Source organism: Vicia villosa, linkage group LG2 (assembly GCF_029867415.1).
Source record: "Vicia villosa cultivar HV-30 ecotype Madison, WI linkage group LG2, Vvil1.0, whole genome shotgun sequence".
Lineage (NCBI taxonomy): Eukaryota > Viridiplantae > Streptophyta > Magnoliopsida > Fabales > Fabaceae > Vicia > Vicia villosa.
The window spans coordinates 126841737-126863774 of record NC_081181.1 but is presented as its reverse complement, the minus strand read 5'-3'; the positions used below and the strand labels follow the sequence as shown (position 1 = coordinate 126863774).

At 30.8% G+C, this 22038-nt stretch overlaps 1 protein-coding gene across 1 annotated transcript; it reads right to left on the bottom strand.

Moving 5' to 3' along the window:
* Window positions 1-5967: 5967 nt before the first annotated feature.
* On the bottom strand, window positions 5968-21851 carry LOC131649965 (uncharacterized). Its single transcript, XM_058919705.1, has 30 exons — window positions 21756-21851; window positions 21375-21465; window positions 20317-20324; window positions 20082-20172; window positions 19633-19640; window positions 19398-19461; window positions 18691-18774; window positions 18259-18266; window positions 18025-18115; window positions 17572-17579; window positions 17337-17427; window positions 16203-16210; window positions 16032-16058; window positions 14933-15023; window positions 14480-14487; window positions 14243-14335; window positions 13565-13660; window positions 12960-13013; window positions 12245-12340; window positions 10928-11020; window positions 10449-10541; window positions 9767-9857; window positions 9320-9327; window positions 9089-9175; window positions 8398-8488; window positions 7690-7773; window positions 7258-7265; window positions 7024-7114; window positions 6223-6230; window positions 5968-6078 (listed from the first exon to the last, which is right to left on the bottom strand). The coding sequence occupies exons 1-30, from the start codon at window positions 21849-21851 to the stop codon at window positions 5968-5970; spliced, it is 1878 nt and encodes a 625-aa protein (XP_058775688.1).
* Between the last annotated feature and the right edge of the window lie 187 nt (window positions 21852-22038).

The window sequence follows — 22038 nt, the reverse complement described above, 5'->3', positions numbered from 1 at the left end:
CATTAAACTTTGTAACATGTATATATATATTGTAAACCATACATTATTACTTTTTTTAATTTTGTTATATATGTTTCAATATAAATCTTATTTTACTCGCAATACAACATAAATTAATTCATATATTTTTTTTATTATGAAAAACATCTATTTAAATATCCAATAGAGTATGGACTTATGTATTTTTGAAATATTTTTCACTTTCTTAACAAATACAGTAAAAAAAGAATTCATATTCTAAATGACAGCATTGTAACAGAATAATAGTTTTCATATTCCAAACATATGATTCACATTAAAGTTAGGTGCCAAAATAGTTATCCATAACATACAAATAAACTTATAGATACCATAACAGCAGAATTATAAAAAAGATGTAACCATTAGAATTTAAACAAAAAAGATAGTTGAGTTTTGATAGAGTTAAGGAGCATTGCAGGAAAAGTTCAACACAAAATGCCATCCAACAAAAATACTTAAATTCCCCCATACATAAAGGAAAAAGAGTTTATACTGAAAACACTTAAACAACATAACGATTAGCAAGTTTCTTCCACAAATTTCCAAGACCCATCATTTCTTCTTCATCGTAACATAAATGAAAGTACCATGTCGGGCCAATTGACATGTAAGTTTGTCACCTCTCTTGAACCCTTTGGCCTTCACATATGCGTACCAGCCTTTAGTCATGTATTTCTCAGATGGACTTGGAACCCCGTTACGATATGCCGTCTTCACAGTACACTTGAATTGTTGATACAAATCACAATCTCTAATGGTTACCTCCTCCTGATTACTTGCCAAGCAGTCTATTGCTATCTGCTTAGGGAAATGCTGCAACAACACAGAGATTCCATTGATCAAACACTTGACATCAGCAAAGTATTAAAATACAAGGTAAATTTCGAGCATGCTTACCTGGACATTATCCTTCTTTACTTTTGAATTCTTTATAGCAATATCCCAGCAGTAAGTTGGCTTTCCCCCCCACATTCTTATCCTAACATTTGAAACATTTTTGCCCTTTTTTGCAATTTTCACAGTTCTTTTGTTGGCAGTACTGCACTCAGCCTGCATATTTGTTCTCTTACCAAGGACACTTGCTTTCTTTGCAACTGTTTTCTCAACAACAGTGTTGGAGTTCTCAGTGGTTTTGCTATTTGGTTGATTATCGTTCCCAGAGACAAGGGGGACATCAAGCTGTTCAACCTTAACATTCCTTATAGGAACAACTGTGTTTACGACATTGGAACAACTACAGGGGCATTCAAAGAAGTTTCTGCAAATGAAACAGATTTCTTCGATTTTGTCCTATCTTTTCTAACAGACCTGGCACAAGATTGTTTTTCAGAACCATCTGCAACCTCATTCACGAGTTTCTCTATCTCAATCAATGCTGTCTCCTCACTGGAAGAACAGTTGTAACTCCGTTAGGACGTTTTGAAGGAGAAATAAACAATAATAACCGCAAGTCTTACTTAAATAAGCTTAAAATTTCAAGATTAACAACTTGAAAATAGATATAAGATGACAATCTGGACCGAAAATGAAAACTATTAGGAAATAATGAGTAACACTAACAGCCAAACAAAGATAAGTCAAACTTTCACAATATTCCGAAACGTGAATTTCAGAAATAGTAAGGGTTCTACTCCATTCACATCATTTTCTAAAACTCACACAAAACCATTTTATCATGCAGAATAAATCAAAAAAACCCTAAAACCTAAATAGATCGGGGCTGGAAAAAATCCCAACAACTGAAATAGAGGAGGAAATAATGTTTCTGACCTCATGACACCTTCATCGTCGTCTGATATCCACCCATGCGTTGGCTTTCGTCCACCCCTCAGTGTCTTCATTTCTTAGTATCTCTTGAAGAAATGTCTGTTTTTTTTCTAAACAAGAGGAATGAAATCAGTAAAAGTGATGTAATGTGAATAGTCCAAAATATATCGTGACTATACCTTGCACGCTTCAGTTTCCCCAGGCTTCTTCAATAAATGACACCTATTTAATCAATCATAACTGTTCCTTATTATCCACGGTGTAACCAAAGCAATTACTAAACATTTGGAACAACGCTTTGTATTGTAACTAAAAAAATGCATTTATGTTATCAGCATCCGTTAACCTCAAATAGACATGCATACACTACTTTTTTTAGCTTCACCAATACCATGCAGTGTTTTTATATTTGTGTTCTCCTTTTTTTTTTGTTTTTTATTACCTCCTCTTTACCATATTTCCCGGAATTCTAAACAGCAAAAAAGTAAATAAGTATTTTTTTTTATACCTATATAGTAGAACCCAATTTTTAGGGGCAATTATTAGATGTTATCAACTATTTTTAAATAAACTATTAGTTTATTTTATCAAATTTAATAGCAAAATAAAATTTATCACAACCAGAAATTAAGTCACATATTATTTTATAAATACTTAATATATAATTTTTTAAAATTAATATGTATATGTTAGAGCAAATATTTCAAACAAAAATTGTCAAGTTATTTTTTTCCACTCATGTAATAATTAGGAATCAATAAATAATTTTTAAAAAAATACTATACCTATTTTTAAACACTTAATATTCTATTAAAAAAAGTATAAATAATTTTAAACACTTAATCTTTTTAAAAAAATACCATACATAATCTGTGCTTTCAGATGCTTTTTTCTCTACAAGTCTACTATTACCAATTATATTGAACTGCAAATGTTGCTAAAATATTACTTTCATATAATGGTATCCTTATGTTTACTTTTTTTACTATATATCATTAACACTTGGATCCTATTAACTTACACATCTTACACAAATTAAATAAATCTGAAAGCATAGCCACATTACAATAACAACACCAATTAAACTAAAGTAAACCATGATAATAATCATTTAAATGTTCAAGCATCGGTCCAAATCATAAAACTATGATATTGGAATTACAAAAAAGGTTATCAAACCATTGTCTGTTACAATTCAAATACAAATTATCAATATAACATAAAAAAAGTTCCAAACATTACATTAAACTTCATAGATTTAAAACAAAATAACCCAGCAACATCATTCAAAACAAACTGCTGCTCTTCCAAAACTGCAAAACCACTTCATCCAACCTGGCCATCAACACCTAAACCTGCATTACACAACAATCACAATTTCACAAAATTACCAGTAGCATACGGATCAACAAACAAATCATTTAATGTAGCTATTAAAATAGATTTTGTGTCTACAGAGATATTCCTAACCATTGTTTTAAGCTTCTTCACCAACTCTGCCCATATCATCCAGTCACTGTCATACAGAAGACAAACACAGAGTTAATGCGTGGAATGGAATTAAACTCATCTAACCTAATATCTTCTTCTTTCAATACAGTCGTTGAATAAAAATGTTATACCTTTCACGTTCAAAGGAGATCCTACCAAGATACACTGAATTGGATATCTCAACCATTCTGGGATTTATCTCTAGTCCCACACTTCCCATAACATCAGCCACAAATTGAACGTCTTCCAATAAAGCAAAACCCAAACCAGCCCTAATTTCCTGATGCTTCCCCGACCATTTGATTTCAAGCATCTCACTCTGCCACACCATTGATATGTTCTTAATCTTACTCCCCCTTTCCCAGCCGCATGCAACATTGTTGATTGCATGTAAAGCCCACTCACTGCACAACCTGGTAATCCGCCGTTTCTTCGTTCTCAACCTCATTCGGAGTTGCTTGGATCTCTGCTTCATCCTTCGTTTTATTGTGAATCGTTCAACAGGGTCCTCAACGACAAGAAACTTCAAGGACCTACATAAGAAACAAGCATCGAACAGACTCAGAATCCACAGAAAACAAACGAAAGAAAAAAGCAGGATTAAAAGAAGAAGATCAACCACCTGCAAGCTTTGGCTACTTGGGAAAAACTACCCATTTTTGCTCCAACTTTCTGCTTTAATGTTCGCCCTTTCTTACTTGAAGTGTGGGAGTTAACAAGTGTTGTTCACCATATATACACAAAAGCCTATTACCTATTAGACTTCTCTTTAGTAGGTAAACGTGCAAGAGATTTTGGAAACTGGAGAAGCCCACTTTTTCTGTGCATGCAGAACTAAATACAATCAACCCTTTTTAAGAGTATTAATTAATTCCACGTTATTTATATATTAGTCAATTTTCTAATTGTGTGGAAAAACTAACATATTGATGTTTGTTTATTTTATAATGTAATCCAAAACTTAAAGTATTTCTTTTCATTCAATATCACACGTTAAGATTCATTAACTTAAAAATTACAAAATAAAGAGTTCTATTTATTTTTTTCTCTTTCATAATTAATAATAATGGTTCATATTTATTTATTCATTTATTTTTTAAAGCTTAAGAAAATAAAACAAAATTTTGATATTATATAAAGTATTAATTCTTATACATAAAAAATTATAATAGTCAAATCAACTATATCATTAATTTATATAAATTGATTTAATAAATCACAATATAAAAAAAGAAAACAATATTAGCATAAAAACTATAAAATAAAGAGTTCTAATGTTTTTTTTTTCTATTTCATAATTAATAATAATTGTTATTGTGTTCTAATTATTTATTTATTTTTTTTCATACATATTTCAGCTTTAATTCGTAATATTTACGATTTAATTATTTTCTGTTATATACATATTTCATTTTGTTTAATATAATTATTTAACCATAACAATATTATATTTATTTAATATTTATAATGTAGTCCACAAATTTCAATAATTTTTTTTGATACATTATCAAACATATAAGATTACTTAATATAAAAAATATTACATCTATGTTAAAATGTTCTTTTCCTCTCTATCGCAACTATTATTAATAATTTTTTTATTCTATTTATTTATTTATTTATTATTTTTTTTCTGTCAAAATAATAAATAATTATTTATCAATCATTATGAAATGTTGATTATTGTTTATATATATATATATATGTCGTTTTTTTTAAATTTATTATTTAACCATAACAATATTATATCCATTTGATTTTTACACCGACTTTACGTGACCCGTGTGGGCGCACGGGTCCTTTACTAGTTACACCTAAAAAACACAAACCAATATTCTCTCTTCTCTCTCTTGCCCCGAGGCTTTCTTTCCCTTTAATCGGACATGTTGCTTCCTTTCGATCGCAGACTGGTAACGCATAAGACTCCACTCAACGAGCTGTTATCCTGACGCTAGATTGCAAATGTAACTCTGTCCATTAAAAAACACAAAAACAAAAAAAAACTAAAGAGCCGAACTACGGCGCTCTGATTCCTGAAAAGGATACAAAGGCATTAGGTCGCGGGGCCTAAGCGAGCACAACTATTTATAAACCTTTTTTCCCCGTATTTCCTTTTCTTTCATTTGCATGCATTCCTTTTGCATTAAGCTTAATCTATAGATTTATACACCCTTAGAATAGAACAAACATAAGTGGATCCTGTGGAGTACCACAGACGTGAGGGGTGCTAATACCTTCCCCTTGCGTAACCGACTTCTTACCCGATCTTTGGTCGCAAGACCTTTTCTTATCCTTTCTTTATTCTAGGTTTTCTGATATTCCTTTCCCTCTTTGGGATAAATATATTGGTGGCGACTCTGTTCACATTTTCGCGAGTGTGCGACACCAAGGAATTACCTACCATGGTTCTGACAAGCGTACCTGTATAAAAGGAATCATTTGCTATGGTTCTAGCAAACTTACCTGCATAAAAGGAATTACCTGCCATGGTTCTGACAAGCTTACCTGCACCAAAGGGATCACTTGTCATGGTTCTGACAAGCTTACCTGCACCCATGGAATTACCTGCCATGGTTCTGACAAGCGTACCTGCACCCAAGGAATTACCTGCCATGGTTCTAAGAATACGAATTAAATGAAGAAAAATGAAAGAAGTGTGAAGTATGTTTCTTATATAAGCTTTAGACCTCAGTTGATAGGCACAACACTTGCATCCAAATTCAAGTTAGCAGGATCCATTTTCACGTAAGATTTGTCCTTAACAGGATCCACTTTCATAGGTTTGTCATTAGCAGCCATCTAAAATAAGAAGAAACCACAACTTAGGAACACTCATATCAGCATTAAAAATCACATACATTTTTACAAGCAAAACAGCAACATGATTAAAACTTTATCGATTATTATACCAAAATTTATCACAAATATACAAAACTATAATACCTGAAATTCTAAACGCATAACATATATCAATCAACCAGACATAAACAAATTGCGAAATCAACGAATAGCATACATAAATTGTGAAATCAATTGGCCGGAATCAAACTACGAAGTACCTAATATCTATATCCTAACAAATGTTAACGAATTTGAAGCCTTTAAAAAAATGCAGAACAAATTAAGTTTAAAACCCTAATTATGTCAACAAATCAAAAACAAGAAGAAATTAGAACTTAGGAACACTCATATCAGCATAAGAAATCACATACATTTTTACAAGAAAAACAGCAGCATGTTTAAAAATTTATTGAACATTATACCAAAACTTATCACAAATATACCAAAATATAATACGTGAAATTCTAAAATAATAACATATACCAATAAATCCGACATAAACAAATTGCGAAATCAACGAATAACATAAACAAATTGTGAAATCAATTGTTCGGAATCAAACTACGAAGTACCTAATATCTATATCAGAACAAATATTAACGAATTTGTAGCCTCTAAAAAAATGCAGAACAAACTAAGTAATAAACCCTAATTATGTCAACTAATCAAGTCACAGTAAACAAAAACAAGAAAACGAAGATTTAAGAACATATAAGTAAAAAAAATCATGAAATTTTGCCTTACTTTGATGGTAAAATGCACGGAAAAAGAAGCTTCGAGAAGATAAGAAAGAGCACAGTAGCGAGAAACAGAACGAGAAGACAAATGAAATGAAGAAAAATGAGAGAAGAGTGAAGTATGTTTCTTATATTAGCTTTAGACCTCAATTGATAGACACATCACTTGCATCCAACTTCAAGTTATCAGAATCCATTGTCACGTCAGATTTGTCGTTAGCAGGATTCACTTTCACAGGTTTGTCATTAGCAGCCATCTAAAACAAGAAGAAATTAGAACTTAGGAACACTCATATCCGCATGAAAAATCACATGCATTTTAACAAGAAAAACAACAACATGGTAAAAATTTATTGAAAATTATACCAAAATTTATCACAAATATACCAAAATATAATACGTGAAATTCTAAACGCATAACATATACCAATCAATCGGACATAAAAAAATTGCGAAATCAACGAATAACATAAACAAATTGTGAAATCAATTGGCCGGAATCAAAATACGAAGTACCTAGTATCTATATTCAAACAAATGTTAACGAATTTGAAGCCTCTATCAAAAAATGCAGAACAATTTAAGTTTAAAACCCTAATTATGTCAACTGATCAAGTCACTTTAAACAAAAACAAGAAAACAAATATTTAAGAACATATAAAATAAAATATACGAGAAATTTTGCCTTACTTTGATGGTAAAATGAACGGAAAAAGAAGCTTCGAGATGAGAAGAAAGAGCACAGGAGCGAGAGCGAGAACGATCAAGAAGAGGAATGAAATGAAGAAAAATGAAAGAAGAGTGAACTATGTTTCTTATATAAGCTTTATACCTCGGTTGATAGGCACAACACTTGCATCCAAATTCAAGTTAGCAGGATCCATTTTCACATCAAATTTGTCCTTAGCAAGATCCACTTCACAGGTTTGTCATTAACAGCCATCTAAAACAAGAAGAAACCTGAACTTAGGAACACTTATATCAGCATAAAAAATCACATTCATTTTTACAAGCAAAACAACAACATGATTAAAAATGTAATGAACATTATACCAAAATTTATCACAAATATACCAAAACATAATACCTGAAATCATAATTGCATAACATATACCAATCAATCGGACATAAACAAATTGGGAATACAAAAAATAACATAAATAAATTGTGAAATCAATTGGCCGGAATCAAATTATGAAGTACATAATATCTATATCCGAATAAATGTTAACGAATTTGAAGCCTCTAACAAAAAATGCGGAGCTAGTTAAGTGTAAAATCCTAATTATGTCAACTAATCAAGTCACAGTAAACAAAAATAAGAAAACAAAGATTTAACAACATATAAGATAAAAGATTCGATTAATTTTGCCTTACTTTGATGGTAAAATGAATGGAAAAAGAAGCTTCGAGAAGAGAAGAAACAGAACAGTAGCGAGAACGAGAAGGATGAAGAAGACGAATGAAATGAAGAAAAATGAAAGAAAAGTGAGTGATGTTTATTAAATAAGCTTTAGACCTCAGTTGATAGGCACAACACTTGCATCCAAATTCAAGTTAGCAGGATCCATTTTCACGTCAGATTTGTCCTTAGCAGGATCCACTTTCACAGGTTTGTCATTCGCAGCCATCTAAAACAAGAAGAAATTAGAACTTAGGAACACTCATATCCGCATAAAAAAGCACATACATTTTTACAAGAAAAGCAACAACATGGTAAAAATTTATTGAACATTATACCAAAATTTATCACAAATATACCAAAATATAATACGTGAAATTCTAGACGCATAACATATACCAATCAATCGGACATAAAAAAATTGCGAAATCAACGAATAACATAAACAAATTGTGAAATCAATTGACCGGAATCAAACTACGAAGTACCTAATATCTATATCCAAACAAATGTTAACGAATTTAAAGCCTCTAACAAAAAATGCAGAACAAATTAAGTTTAAAACCCTAATTATGTCAACTGATCAAGTCACTGTAAACAAAAACAAGAAAACAAAGTTTTAAGAACATATAAGATAAAATCTACGAGAAATTTTGCCTTACTTTGATGGTAAAACGAACGGAAAAAGAAGCTTTGAGAAGAGAAGAAAGAGCACAGTAGCGAGAATGAGAAGGATCAAGAAGACGAATGAAATGAAGAAAAATGAAAGAAGAGTGAAGTATGTTTCTTATATAAACTTTAGACCTCAGTTGATAGGCATCTCACTTGCATCCAACTTCAAGTTAGCAGGATCCATTTTCACGTCAGATTTGTCCTTTGCAGGATCCTCTTTCACAAGTATTTCATTAGCAGCCATCTAAAACAAGAAGAAACCAGAACTTAGGAACACTTATATCAGCATAAAAAATCACATACATTTTTACAAGCAAAACAACAACATGATTAAAAATTTATCGAACATTATACCAAAATTTATCACAAATATACCAAAATATAATACCTGATGTTCTAAACACATAACATATACCAATCAATAAGACATAAACAAATTGAAAAATCAATGAATAACATAAACAAATTGTGAAATCAATTGGCCGGAATCAAACTACGAAGTACCTAATATCTATAACCGAACAAATGTTAACGAATTTGAAGCCTTTAACAAAAAATGCACAACAAATTAAGTTTAAAACCCTAATTATGTCAACTAATCAAGTCACAGTTAACAAAAACTAGAAAACCAATATTTAAGAACATATAAGATAAAAGATTCTAGAAATTTTGCCTTACTTTGATATTAAATGTACGGAACAAGAACCTTCAAATAGAGAAGAAAGAGCATAGTGCGAGAACGAGAAGGAGAAGACGAATGAAATGAAGAAAAATGAAAGAAGAGTGAACAATGTTTCTTATATAAGCTTTAGACCTCAGTTGATAGGCAAAACACTTGCATCCAAATTAAAGTTAGCAGGATTCATTTTCACTTCTGGTTTGTCCTTTGCAAGATCCACTTTCAAAGGTTTCTCATTAGCAGCCATCTAAAACAAGAACAAACCAGAACTTAGGAACACTGATATCAGCATAAAAAATCACATATATTTTTACAAGCATAACAACAACATGATTAAAAATGTATTGAACATTATACCAAAATTTATCACAAATATACCAAAACATGATACCTGAAATTCTAAACGCATAACATATACCAATCAATCGGACATAAACAAATTGCGAATACAAAAAATAATATAAACTAATTGTGAAATCAATTGGCCGGAATAAAACTATGAAGTACCTAATATCTATATCCGAACAAATGTTAACGAATTTGAAGCCTCTAACAAAAAATGCAGAACAAATTAAGTGTTAATTCCTAATTATGTCAACTAATAAAGTCACGGTAAACTAAAACAAGAAAACAAAGATTTATGAACATATAAGATAAAAGATTCGAGAAATTTTGCCTTACTTTGATGGTAAAATGAACGGAACAAGATGCTTCGAGAAGAGAAGAAAGAGCACAAAAGCGAGAACGAGAACGCGAAGACGAATGGAATGAAGAAAAATTAAAGAAGAGTGAAGTATGTTTCTTATATAAGCTTTAGATCTCAATTGATAGGCACAACACTTGCATCCAAATTCAAGTTAGCGGGATCCATTTTCACGTCAGATTTATCCTTAGCAGGATCCACTTTCACATGTTTGTAATTAGCTGCCATCTAAAACAAGAAGAAACCATAACTTAGGAACACTCATATCGGCATAAAAAATCACAAACATTTTTACAAGCATAACAGCAACATGATTAAAAATGTATTGAACATTATACCAAATTTTTTCACAAATATACCAAAATATAATACATGAAATTCTAAACGCATAACATATTCCAAACAATCGGACATAAAAAAATTGCGAAATCAACGAATAACATACACAAATTGTGAAAGCAATTGGCCGGAATCAAATTACGAAGTACCTAATATCTATATCCGAAAAAATGTTAACAAATTTGAAGCCTCTAAAAAAATGCATAACCAATTAAGTGTAAAACCCTAATTATGTAAACTAATAAAAGCTTTAGACCTCAGTTTATAGGCACAACACTTGCATCCAACTTCAAGATAGCAGGATCCATTTTCACGTCATATTTGTCCTTAGCATGATCCACTTTCACAGGTATTTCATTAGCAGCCATCTAAAACAAGAAGAAACCAGAACTTAGGAACACTCATATCAGCATAAAAAATCACATACATTTTTTCAAGCAAAACAACAACATGATTAAAAATTTATCCAACATTATACCAAAATTTATCACAAATATACCAAAATACAATACCTGAAATTCTAAACGCATAACCGATACCAATCAATCAACGAATAAGATAAATAAATTGTGAAATCAATTGGTCGGAATCAAACTATGAAGTACCTAATATCTATATCCGAACAAAAAATGCACAACAAATTAAGTGTAAAACCCTAATTATGTCAACTAATCAAGTCACAGTAAACAAAAACAAGAAAACAAAGATTTATGAACATATAAGATAAAAGATTCGAAAAATTCTGCCTTACTTTGATGGTAAACTGCACGGAACAAGAGGCTTCGAGAAGAGAAGAAAGAGCACAGTAGCGAGAACGAGAACGATCAATAAGAGGAATGAAATGAAGAAAAATGAAAAAAGAGTGAACCATTTTTCTTATATAAGCTTTATACCTCAGTTGATAGGCACAACACTTGCATCCAAATTCAAGTTAGCAGGATCCATTTTCACGTCAGATTTGTCCTTAGCAAGATCCACTTCACAGGTTTGTCATTAACAGCCATCTAAAACAAGAAGAAGCCTGAACTTAGGAACACTCATATCAGCATAAAAAATCACATTCATTTTTACAAGCAAAACAACAACATGATTAAAAATGTATTGAACATTATACCAAAATTTATCACAAATATACCAAAACATAATACCTGAAATTCTAATTGCATAACATATACAAATCAATCGAACATGAACAAATTGTGAATACAAAAAATAACATAAATAAATTGTGAAATCAATTGGCCGGAATCAAATTATGAAGTATCTAATATCTATATCCGAATAAATGTTAACGAATTTGAAGCCTCTAACAAAAAATGCAGAACTAATTAAGTGTAAAATCCTAATTATGTCAACTAACCAAGTCACAGTAAACAAAAATAAGAAAACAAAGATTTAAGAACATAGAAGATAAAAGATTCGATAAATTTTGCCTTAGTTTGATGGTAAAATGCACGGAACAAGAAGCTTCGAGAAGAGAAGAAAGAGCAGAGGGGCGAGAACGAGAACGAGATGATGAATTGAATGAAGAAAAATAAAAGAAGAGTGAAGTATGTTTCTTATATAAGCTTTAGACCTCAGTTGATAGGCACATCACTTGCATCCAAATTCAAGTTAGCAGTACCCATTTTCACGTCTGATTTGTCCTTTGCAGGATCTACTTTCACAGGTTTGTCATTAGCAGACATCTATAACACGAAGAAATCAGAACTTAGGAACACTCATATCAGCATAAAAAATTACATACATTTTTATAAGAAAAATAACTTGTTTAAAAATTTATTGAACATTATACCAAAATTTATCATAAATATACCAAAATATAATACCTGAAATTCTAAACGCATAACATATACAAATCAATCAGACATAAACAAATTGCCAAATCAACGAATAACATATACAAATTGTGAAATCAGTTGGGCGAAATGAAACTACGAAGTACCTAATATCTATATCCGAACAAATGTTAACGAATTTGAAGCCTCTAAAAAAATGCAGAACAATTTAAGTGTAAAACCCTAATTATGTCAACTAATCAAGTCACAGTAAACAAAAACAAGAAAACGAATATTTAAGAACAGATAAGATAAAAGATTCGAGAAATTTTGCCTTACTTTGATGGTAAAATTCAGGGAGCAAGAAGCTTCGAGAAGAAAAGAAAGAGCATAGAATCGAGAACGAGAAGACGAATGAAATGAAGAAAAGCAAAAGAAGAGTGAAGTATGTTTCTTATATAAGCTTTAGACCTCAGTTGATAGGCACAACACTTGCTTAAAACTTCCAGATAATGGGGTCCATTTTCACGTCAAATTTTTCCTTAGCAGCATCCTCTTTCACAAGTATTTCATTACCAGCCATCTAAAACAAGAAGAAACCAGAACTTAGGAACACTCATATCAGCAACAAGATTAAAAAGTTATCGAACATTTTACCAAAATTTATCACAAATATACCAAAATATAATATCTAAAATTTTAAACGCATAACATATACCAATCAATCGGACATAAACAAATTGCGAATACAACAAATAACATAAACAAATTGTGAAATCAATTGGCTGGAATCAAACTACGAAGTACCTAATATCTATATCTGAACAAATGTTAACGAATTTGAAGCCTCTAACAAAAAATGCAGAACAACTTAAGTGTAAAACCCTAATTATGTCAACTAATCAAGTCATAGTAAACAAAAATAGGAAAACAAATATTTAAGAACATATAATATAAAAGATTCGAGAAATTTTGCGTTACTTTGATGGTAAAAAGAACGGAACAAAAAACTTCGAGAAGAGAAGAAAGAGCGCCAGAGCGAGAACGAGAATGAGAAGACGAATGAAATGAAGAAAAATGAAAGAAGAGTGAAGTATGTTTTTATATAAGCTTTAGACCTTAGTTGAAATGCACATCACTTGCATCCAACTTCAAGTTAGCAGAATCCATTTTCACGTCAGATTTGTCCTTAGCAGGATCCACTTTCACAGGTTTGTCATTAGTAGCAATCTAAAACAAACAGAAACCGAAACTTAGGAACACTCATATCAGCATTAAAAATCACATACCTTTTTACAAGAAAACAACAACATGTTTAAAACTTTATTGAACATTATACCAAAATTTATCAAAAATATACCAAAATATAATACGTGAAATTCTAAACGCATAACATATACCAATCAATCAGACATAAACAAATTGCGAAATCAACGAATAACATAAACAAATTGTGAAATCAATTGGTCGGAATCAAACTACGAAGCACCTAATATCTATATCTGAAAAAATGTTAATGAATTTAAAGCCTCTAAAAAAATGCAGAACAAATTAAGTTATAAACCCTTATTATGTCAACTTATCAAGTCACAGTAAACAAAAACAAGAAAATGAATATTTAAGAACATGTAAGTTAAAAGATTTGTGAAATTTTGGCTTACTTTGATGGTAAAATGCACGAAACAAGAAGCTTCGAGAAGACAAGAAAGAGCACAGTAGCGAGAACGAGAAGACGAATGAAATGAAGAAAAATGAAAGTATAGTGAAGTATGTTTCTTATATAAGCTTTATACCTCAGTTGATAGGCACAACACTTGCATCCAAATTCAAGTTAGCAGTATCCATTTTCACGTCTGATTTGTCCTTTGCAGGATCCACTTTCACAGGTTTGTCATTTGCAGCCATCTAAAATAAGAAGAAATTAGAACTTAGGAATACTCATATCAGCATAAAAAATCACATACATTTTTACAAGCAAAACTTCAACATGATTAAAAATTTATTGAACATTATACCAAAATTTATCACAAATATACCAAACTATAATACCTGGAATTCTAAACGCATAACATATACCAATTAATCGGACATAAAAAAATTGCGAAATCAACGAATAACATAAATAAATTGTGAAATAAATTGGCCGGAATCAAACTACAAAGCACCTAATATCTATATCCGAACAAATGTTAACGAATTTGAAGCCTCTAACAAAAAATGCAGAAAAAATTAAGTGTAAAACCCTAATTATGTCAACTAATCAAGTCACAGTAAACAAAAACAAGAAAACAAAGATTTAAGAACATAAGAGATAAAAGATACGAGAACTTTTGCCTTACTTTGATGGTAAAATGAACGGAAAAAGAAGCTTCGAGAAGAGAAGAAAGAGCACAGTTGCGAGAACGGGGAGGATCAAGAAGACGAATGAAATGAAGAAAAATGAAAGAAGAGTGAGTGATGTTTCTTATATAAGCTTTAGACCTCAGTTGATAGGCTTAACACTTGCATCCAAATTCAAGTTAGCAGGATCCATTTTCACGTCAGATTTGTCCTTAGCAGGATCCACTTTCACAGGTTGGTCATTCGCGGCCATCTAAAACAAGAAAAAATTAGAACTTAAGAACACTCATATCCGCATAAAAAATCACATACATTTTTACAAGAAAAACAACAACAAGGTAAAAATTTATTGAACATTATACCAAAATTTATCACAAATATACCAAAATATAATACGTGAAATTCTAAACGCATAACATATACCAATCAATCGGACATAAAAAAATTACGAAATCAACGAATAACATAAACAAATTGTGAAATCAATTGGCCGGAATCAAACTGCGGAGTACCTAATATCTATATTCAAACAAATGTTAACGAATTTGAAGCCTCTAACAAAAAATGCAGAACAAATTAAGTTTAAAACCCTAATTATGTCAACTAATCAAGTCACAATAAACAAAAACAAGAAAACAAAGATTTAAGAACATATAAGATAAAAGATACGAGAAATCATGCCTAATTTTACGGTAAAATGAACGGAAAAAGAAGCTTCGAGAAGAAAAGAAAGAGCATAGTAGCGAGAACGAAAAGGATCAAGAATAAAATATACCAATCAATCGGACATAAACAAATTGCGAAATCAAAGAATAAAATAAACAAATTGTGAAATCACTTGGCCAGAATCAAACTACGAAGTACCTAATATCTATATCCGAACAACTGTTAACGAATCTGAAGCCTCTAACAAAAAATGCAGAACAAATTAAGTGTAAAACCCTAATTATGTCAACTAATCAATTCATAGTAAACAAAAACAGGAAAACAAATTTTTAAGAACATATAAGATAAAAGATTCGATAATTTTTGCCTTACTTTGACGGTGAAATGAACGGAACAAGAAGCTTCGCGAAGAGAAGAAAGAGCATTTGAGCGAGAACGAGAACGAGAAGACAAATGAAATGAAGAAAAATGAAAGAAGAGTGAAGTATGTTTCTTATATAACCTTTAGACCTCATTTGATATGCAAATCTCTTGCATCCAACTTCAAGTTAGCAGGATCCATTTTCAAGTCAGATTTGTTCTAAGCAGGATTCACTTTCACTGGTTTGTCATTAGCAGCCATCTAAAACAAGAAGAAACCAAAACTTAAGAACACTCATATCAATATAAAAAATCACATACATTTTTCCAAGCAAAACCACAACATGATTAAAAATTTATCAAACATTATACCAAAATTTATCGCAAATATACCAAAATATAATACCTGAAATTCTAAACGCATAACATATACCAATCAATCGGACATAAAAAATTGCGAAATCAACAAATAACATAAACAAATTGTGAAATCAATTGGCCGGATTTAAAATACGAAGTACCTAATATCTATGTCCGAACAAATGTTAATGAATTTGAAGCCTCTAAAAAAATGCAGAACAAATTAAGTGTAAAACCCTAATTATGTCAACTAATCAAGTCACAGTAAACAAAAACAAGAAAACAAAGATTTTAGAACATATAAGATAAAAGATACGAGAAATTTTGCCTCACTTTGATGGTAAAATGAACGGAAAAAGAAGCTTCGAGAAGAGAAGAAAGAGCACAGTAGCGAGATTGAGAACGATCAAGAAGAGGAATGAAATGAAGAAAAATGAAAGAAGAGTGAACTATGTTTCTTATATAAGATTTATACCTCAGTTGATAGGCACAACACTTGCATCCAAATTCAAGTTAGCAGGATCCATTTTGACGTCAGATTTGTCCTTAGCAGGATCCACCTACACAGGTTTGTCATTAGCAGCCATCTAAATCAAGAAGAAACCAAAACTTAGGAACACTCATATCAGCATTAAAAATCACATACATTTTTACAAGCAAAATAGTAACATGATTAAAAATTTATGGAACAATATACCAAAATTTACCACAAATATACCAAAATATAATACCTGAAATTCTAAACGCATAACATATATCAATCAATCGGACATAAACAAATTGCGAAATTAAGGAATAACATAAACAAATTGTGAAATCAGTTGGCCGGAATCAAACTACGAAGTACCCAATATCTATATCCGAACAAATGTTAACGAATTTGAAGCCTCTAACAAAAAATGCACCACAAATTAAGTGTAAAACCCTAATTATGTCAACTAATCAAATCATAGTAAACAAAAACAAGAATACAAAGATTTTAGAACATATAAGATAAAAGATTCGAGAAATTTTGCCTTACATTGATGGTAAAATGCACGGAACAAGAAGCTTCGAGAAGAGAAGAAAGAGCACAGTAGCGAGAACGAGAACAAGAAGACGAATGGAATGAAGAAAAATGAAAGTATAGTGAAGTATGTTTCATATGTAAACCTTAGACGTCAAGTGATAGGCATATCACTTGCATCCAACTTCAAGTTAGTAGTATCCATTTTCACGTCAGATTTGTCCTTAGCAAGATCCACTTTCAGAGGTTTTTCATTATCGGCCATCTAAAACAAGAAGAAATCAGAATTTAGGAACACTCATATCAGCATAAAAAATCACATACATTTTTATAAGCAAAATAGAAACATGTTTAAAAATATATTGAACATTATACCAAAATTTATCACAAATATAAAAAAATATAATACCTGAAATTCTAAACGCATAACATATACCAATCACTCAGACATAAACAAATTGCGAAATCAAAGAATAAAATAAAAAAATTGTGAAATCAATTGGCTGGAATCAAACTACGAAGTACCTAATATCTATATCCGAACAAATGTTAACGAATTTGAAGCCTCTAACAAAAAATGCAGAAAAAATTAAGTGTAAAAACCTAATTATGTCAACTAATCAAGTCACAGTAAACAAAAACAAGAAAACAAAGATTTAAGATCATATAGGATAAAAGATACGAGAACTTTTGCCTTACTTTGATGGTAAAATGAACGGAAAAAGAAGCTTCGAGAAGAGAAGAAAGAGAACAGTAGCGAGAACGAGAAGGATCAAGAAGACGAATGAAATGAAGAAAAATGAAAGAAGAGTGAGTGATGTTTATTAAATAAGCTTTAGACCTCAGTTGATAGGCACAACACTTGCATCCAAATTCAAGTTAGCAGGATCCTTTGTCACGTCAGATTTGTCCTTAGCAGGATCCACTTTCACAGGTTTGTCATTCGCAGCCATCTAAAACAAGAAGAAATTATAACTTAGGAACACTCATATCCGCATAAAAAATCACATACATTTTAACAAGAAAAACAACAACATGGTAAAAATTTATTGAAAATTATACCAAAATTTATCACAAATATACCAAAATATAATACGTGAAATTCTAAACGCATAACATATACCAATCAATCAGACATAAAAAAATTGCGAAATCAACGAATAACATAAACAAATTGTGAAATCAATTGGCTGGAATCAAAATACGAAGTACCTAGTATCTATATTCAAACAAATGTTAACGAATTTGAAGCCTCTAACAAAAAATGCAGAACAATTTAAGTTTAAAACCCTAATTATGTCAACTGATCAAGTCACTGTAAACAAAAACAAGAAAACAAAGATTTAAGAACATATAAGATAAAATATACGAGAAATTTTGCCTTACTTTGATGGTAAAATGAACGGAAAAAGAAGCTTCGAGATGAGAAGAAAGAGCACAGGAGCGAGAGCGAGAACGATCAAGAAGAGGAATGAAATGAAGAAAAATGAAAGAAGAGTGAACTATGTTTCTTATATAAGCTTTATACCTCGGTTGATAGGCACAACACTTGCATCCAAATTCAAGTTAGCAGGATCCATTTTCACGTCAAATTTGTCCTTAGCAAGATCCACTTCACAGGTTTGTCATTAACAGCCATCTAAAACTAGAAGAAACCAGAACTTAGGAACACTCATATCAATATAAAAAATCACATACATTTTTACAAGCAAAACAACAACATGATTAAAAATTTATCAAACATTATACCAAAATTTATCGCAAATATACCAAAATATAATACGTGAAATTCTAAACGCATAACATATACCAATCAATCGGACATAAAAAATTGCGAAATCAACTAATAACATAAACAAATTGTGAAATCAATTGGCCGGATTTAAACTACGAAGTACCTAATATCTATGTCCGAGCAAATGTTAATGAATTTGAAGCCTCTAACAATAAATGCAGAACAAATTAAGTGTAAAACCCTAATTATGTCAACTAATCAAGTCACAGTTAACAAAAAGAAGAAAACAAAGATTTTAGAACATATAAGATAAAAGATACGAGAAATTTTGCCTTACTTTGATGGTAAAATGAACGGAAAAAGTAGCTTCGAGAAGAGAAGAAAGAGCACAGTAGCGAGAATGAGAATGATCAAGAAGAGGAATGAAATGAAGAAAAATGAAAGAAGAGTGAACTATGTTTCTTATATAAGCTTTATACCTCAGTTGATAGGCACAACACTTGCATCCAAATTCAAGTTAGCAGGATCCATTTTCACGTCAGATTTGTCCTTAGCAGGATCCACCTACACAGGTTTGTCATTAGCAGCCATCTAAAACAAGAATAAACCAAAACTTTGGAACACTCATATCAGCATTAAAAATCACATACATTTTTACAAACAAAACAGTAACATGATTAAAAATTTATGGAACATTATACCAAAATTTACCACAAATATACCAAAATATAATACCTGAAATTCTAAACGCATAACATATATCAATCAATCGGACATAAAAAAATTGCGAAATCAAGGAATAACATAAACAAATTGTGAAATCAGTTGGCCGGAATCAAACTACGAAGTACCCAATATCTATATCCGAACAAATGATAACGAATTTGAAGCGTCTAACAAAAAATGCACCACAGATTAAGTGTAAAACCCTAATTATGTCAACTAATCAAATCATAGAAAACAAAAACAAGAATACAAATATTTTAGAACATATAAGATAAAAGATTCGAGAAATTTTGCCTTACATTGATGGTAAAATGCACGGAACAAGAAGCTTCGAGAAGAGAAGAAAGAGCACAATAGCGAGAACGAGAACAAGAAGACGAATGGAATGAAGAGAAATGAAAGTATAGTGAACTATGTTTCTTATATAAACTTTAGACGTCAGTTGATAGGCATATCACTTGCATCCAACTTCAAGTTAGTAGTATCCATTTTCACGTCAGATTTGTCCTCAGCAAAATCCACTTTCACAGATTTTTCATTAGCGGCCATCTAAAACAAGAAGAAATCAGAATTTAGGAACAGTCATATCAGCATAAAAAATCACATACATTTTTATAAGCAAAATAGAAACATGTTTAAAAATATATTGAACATTATACCAAAATTTATCACAAATATTAAAAAATATAATACCTGAAATTCTAAACTCATAACATATACCAATCAATCAGACATAAACAAATTGCGAAATCAAAGAATAAAATAAAAAAATTGTGAAATCAATTGGCTGGAATCAAACTACGAAGTACCTAATATCTATATCCGAACAAATGTTAACGAATTTGAAGCCTTTAACAAAAAATGCAGAAAAATTAAGTGTAAAACCCTAATTATGTCAACTAATCAAGTCACAGTAAACAAAAACAAGAAAACAAAGATTTAAGATCATATAGGATAAAAGATACGAGAACTTTTGCCTTACTTTGATGGTAAAATGAACGGAAAAAGAAGCTTCGAGAAGAGAAGAAAGAGAAAAGTAGCGAGAACGAGAAGGATCAAGAAGACGAATGAAATGAAGAAAAATGAAAGAAGAGTGAGTGATGTTTATTAAATAAGCTTTAGACCTCAGTTGATAGGCACAACACTTGCATCCAAATTCAAGTTAGCAGGATCCTTTTTCACGTCAGATTTGTCCGCATAAAAAATCACATACATTTTAACAAGAAAAACAACAACATGGTAAAAATTTATTGAACATTATACCAAAATTTATCACAAATATACCAAAATATAATTCGTGAAATTCTAAACGCATAACATATACCAATCAATCGGACATAAAAAAATTGCGAAATCAACGAATAACATAAACAAATTGTGAAATCAATTGGCCGAAATCAAAATACGAAGTACCTAATATCTATATTCAAACAAATGTTAACGAATTTGAAACCTCTAACAAAAAATGCAGAACAAATTAAGTTTAAAACCCTAATTATGTCAAATGATCAAGTCACTGTGAACAAAAAACAAGAAAACAAAGATTTAAGAACATATAAGATAAAATATACGAGAAATTTTGCCTTACTTTGATGGTAAAATGAACGGAAAAAGAAGCTTCGAGATGTGAAGAAAGAGCACAGTAGCGAGAACGAGAAGGATCAAGAAGACGAATGAAATGAAGAAAAATGAAAGAAGAGTGAAGTATGTTTCTTATATAAACTTTAGACCTCAGTTGATAGGCATATTACTTGCATCCAAATTCAAGTTAGCATGATCCATTTTCACGTCTGATTTGTCCTTAGCAGGATCCACTTTCACAGGATTGTCATTCGTAGCCATCTAAAACAAGAAGAAATTAGAACATAGGAACACTCATATTAGCATAAAAAATTATTGAACATAGGAACACTCATATTAACAAGAAAAAAAGATTTAAGAACATAAAATATAAAAGATTCAAGAAATTTTGCCTTACTTTGATAGTAAAATGCACGGAACAAGAAGCTTCGAGAAGAGAAAAAAGAGCACAGGAGCGAGAACGAGAATGAGAAGACGAATAAAATGAAGAAAAATGAAAGAAGAGTTAAGTATGTTTCTTATATAAGCTTTATACCTCAGTTTATAGGAACATCACTTGAATCCAAATTCAAGTTAGCAGGATCCATTTTCACGTCAAATTTGTTCTTAGCAGGATCCACTTTTGCAGGTTTGTCATTAGCAGCCATTTAAAACAAGAAGAAACCAGCACTTAGGAACACGCATATCAATTTAAAAAATCACATACATTTTTTCAAGCAAAATAACAACATGATTAAAAATTTATCAAACATTATACCAAAATTTATCGCAAATATACCAAAATATAATACTTGAAATTCTAAACGCATAACATATACCAATCAATCAGACATA

What these genes read in the sequence shown, in the direction of transcription:
- LOC131649965 (XM_058919705.1), bottom strand. Translation starts at nt 21,851, where the DNA reads ATGGCTGCTAATGACAAACCTGCAAAAGTGGATCCTGCTAAGAACAAA. An exon ending in TGAATTTGGATGCAAGTGAT is followed by an intron (nt 11,021 to 12,244) that starts GTGCCTATCAAC and finishes TTCTTGTTTTAG; the next exon opens with ATGGCTGCTAATGAAATACC. An exon ending in CTGCTAACTTGAAGTTGGAT is followed by an intron (nt 8,489 to 9,088) that starts GCAAGTGAGATG and finishes TTCTTGTTTTAG; the next exon opens with ATGGCTGCGAATGACAAACC.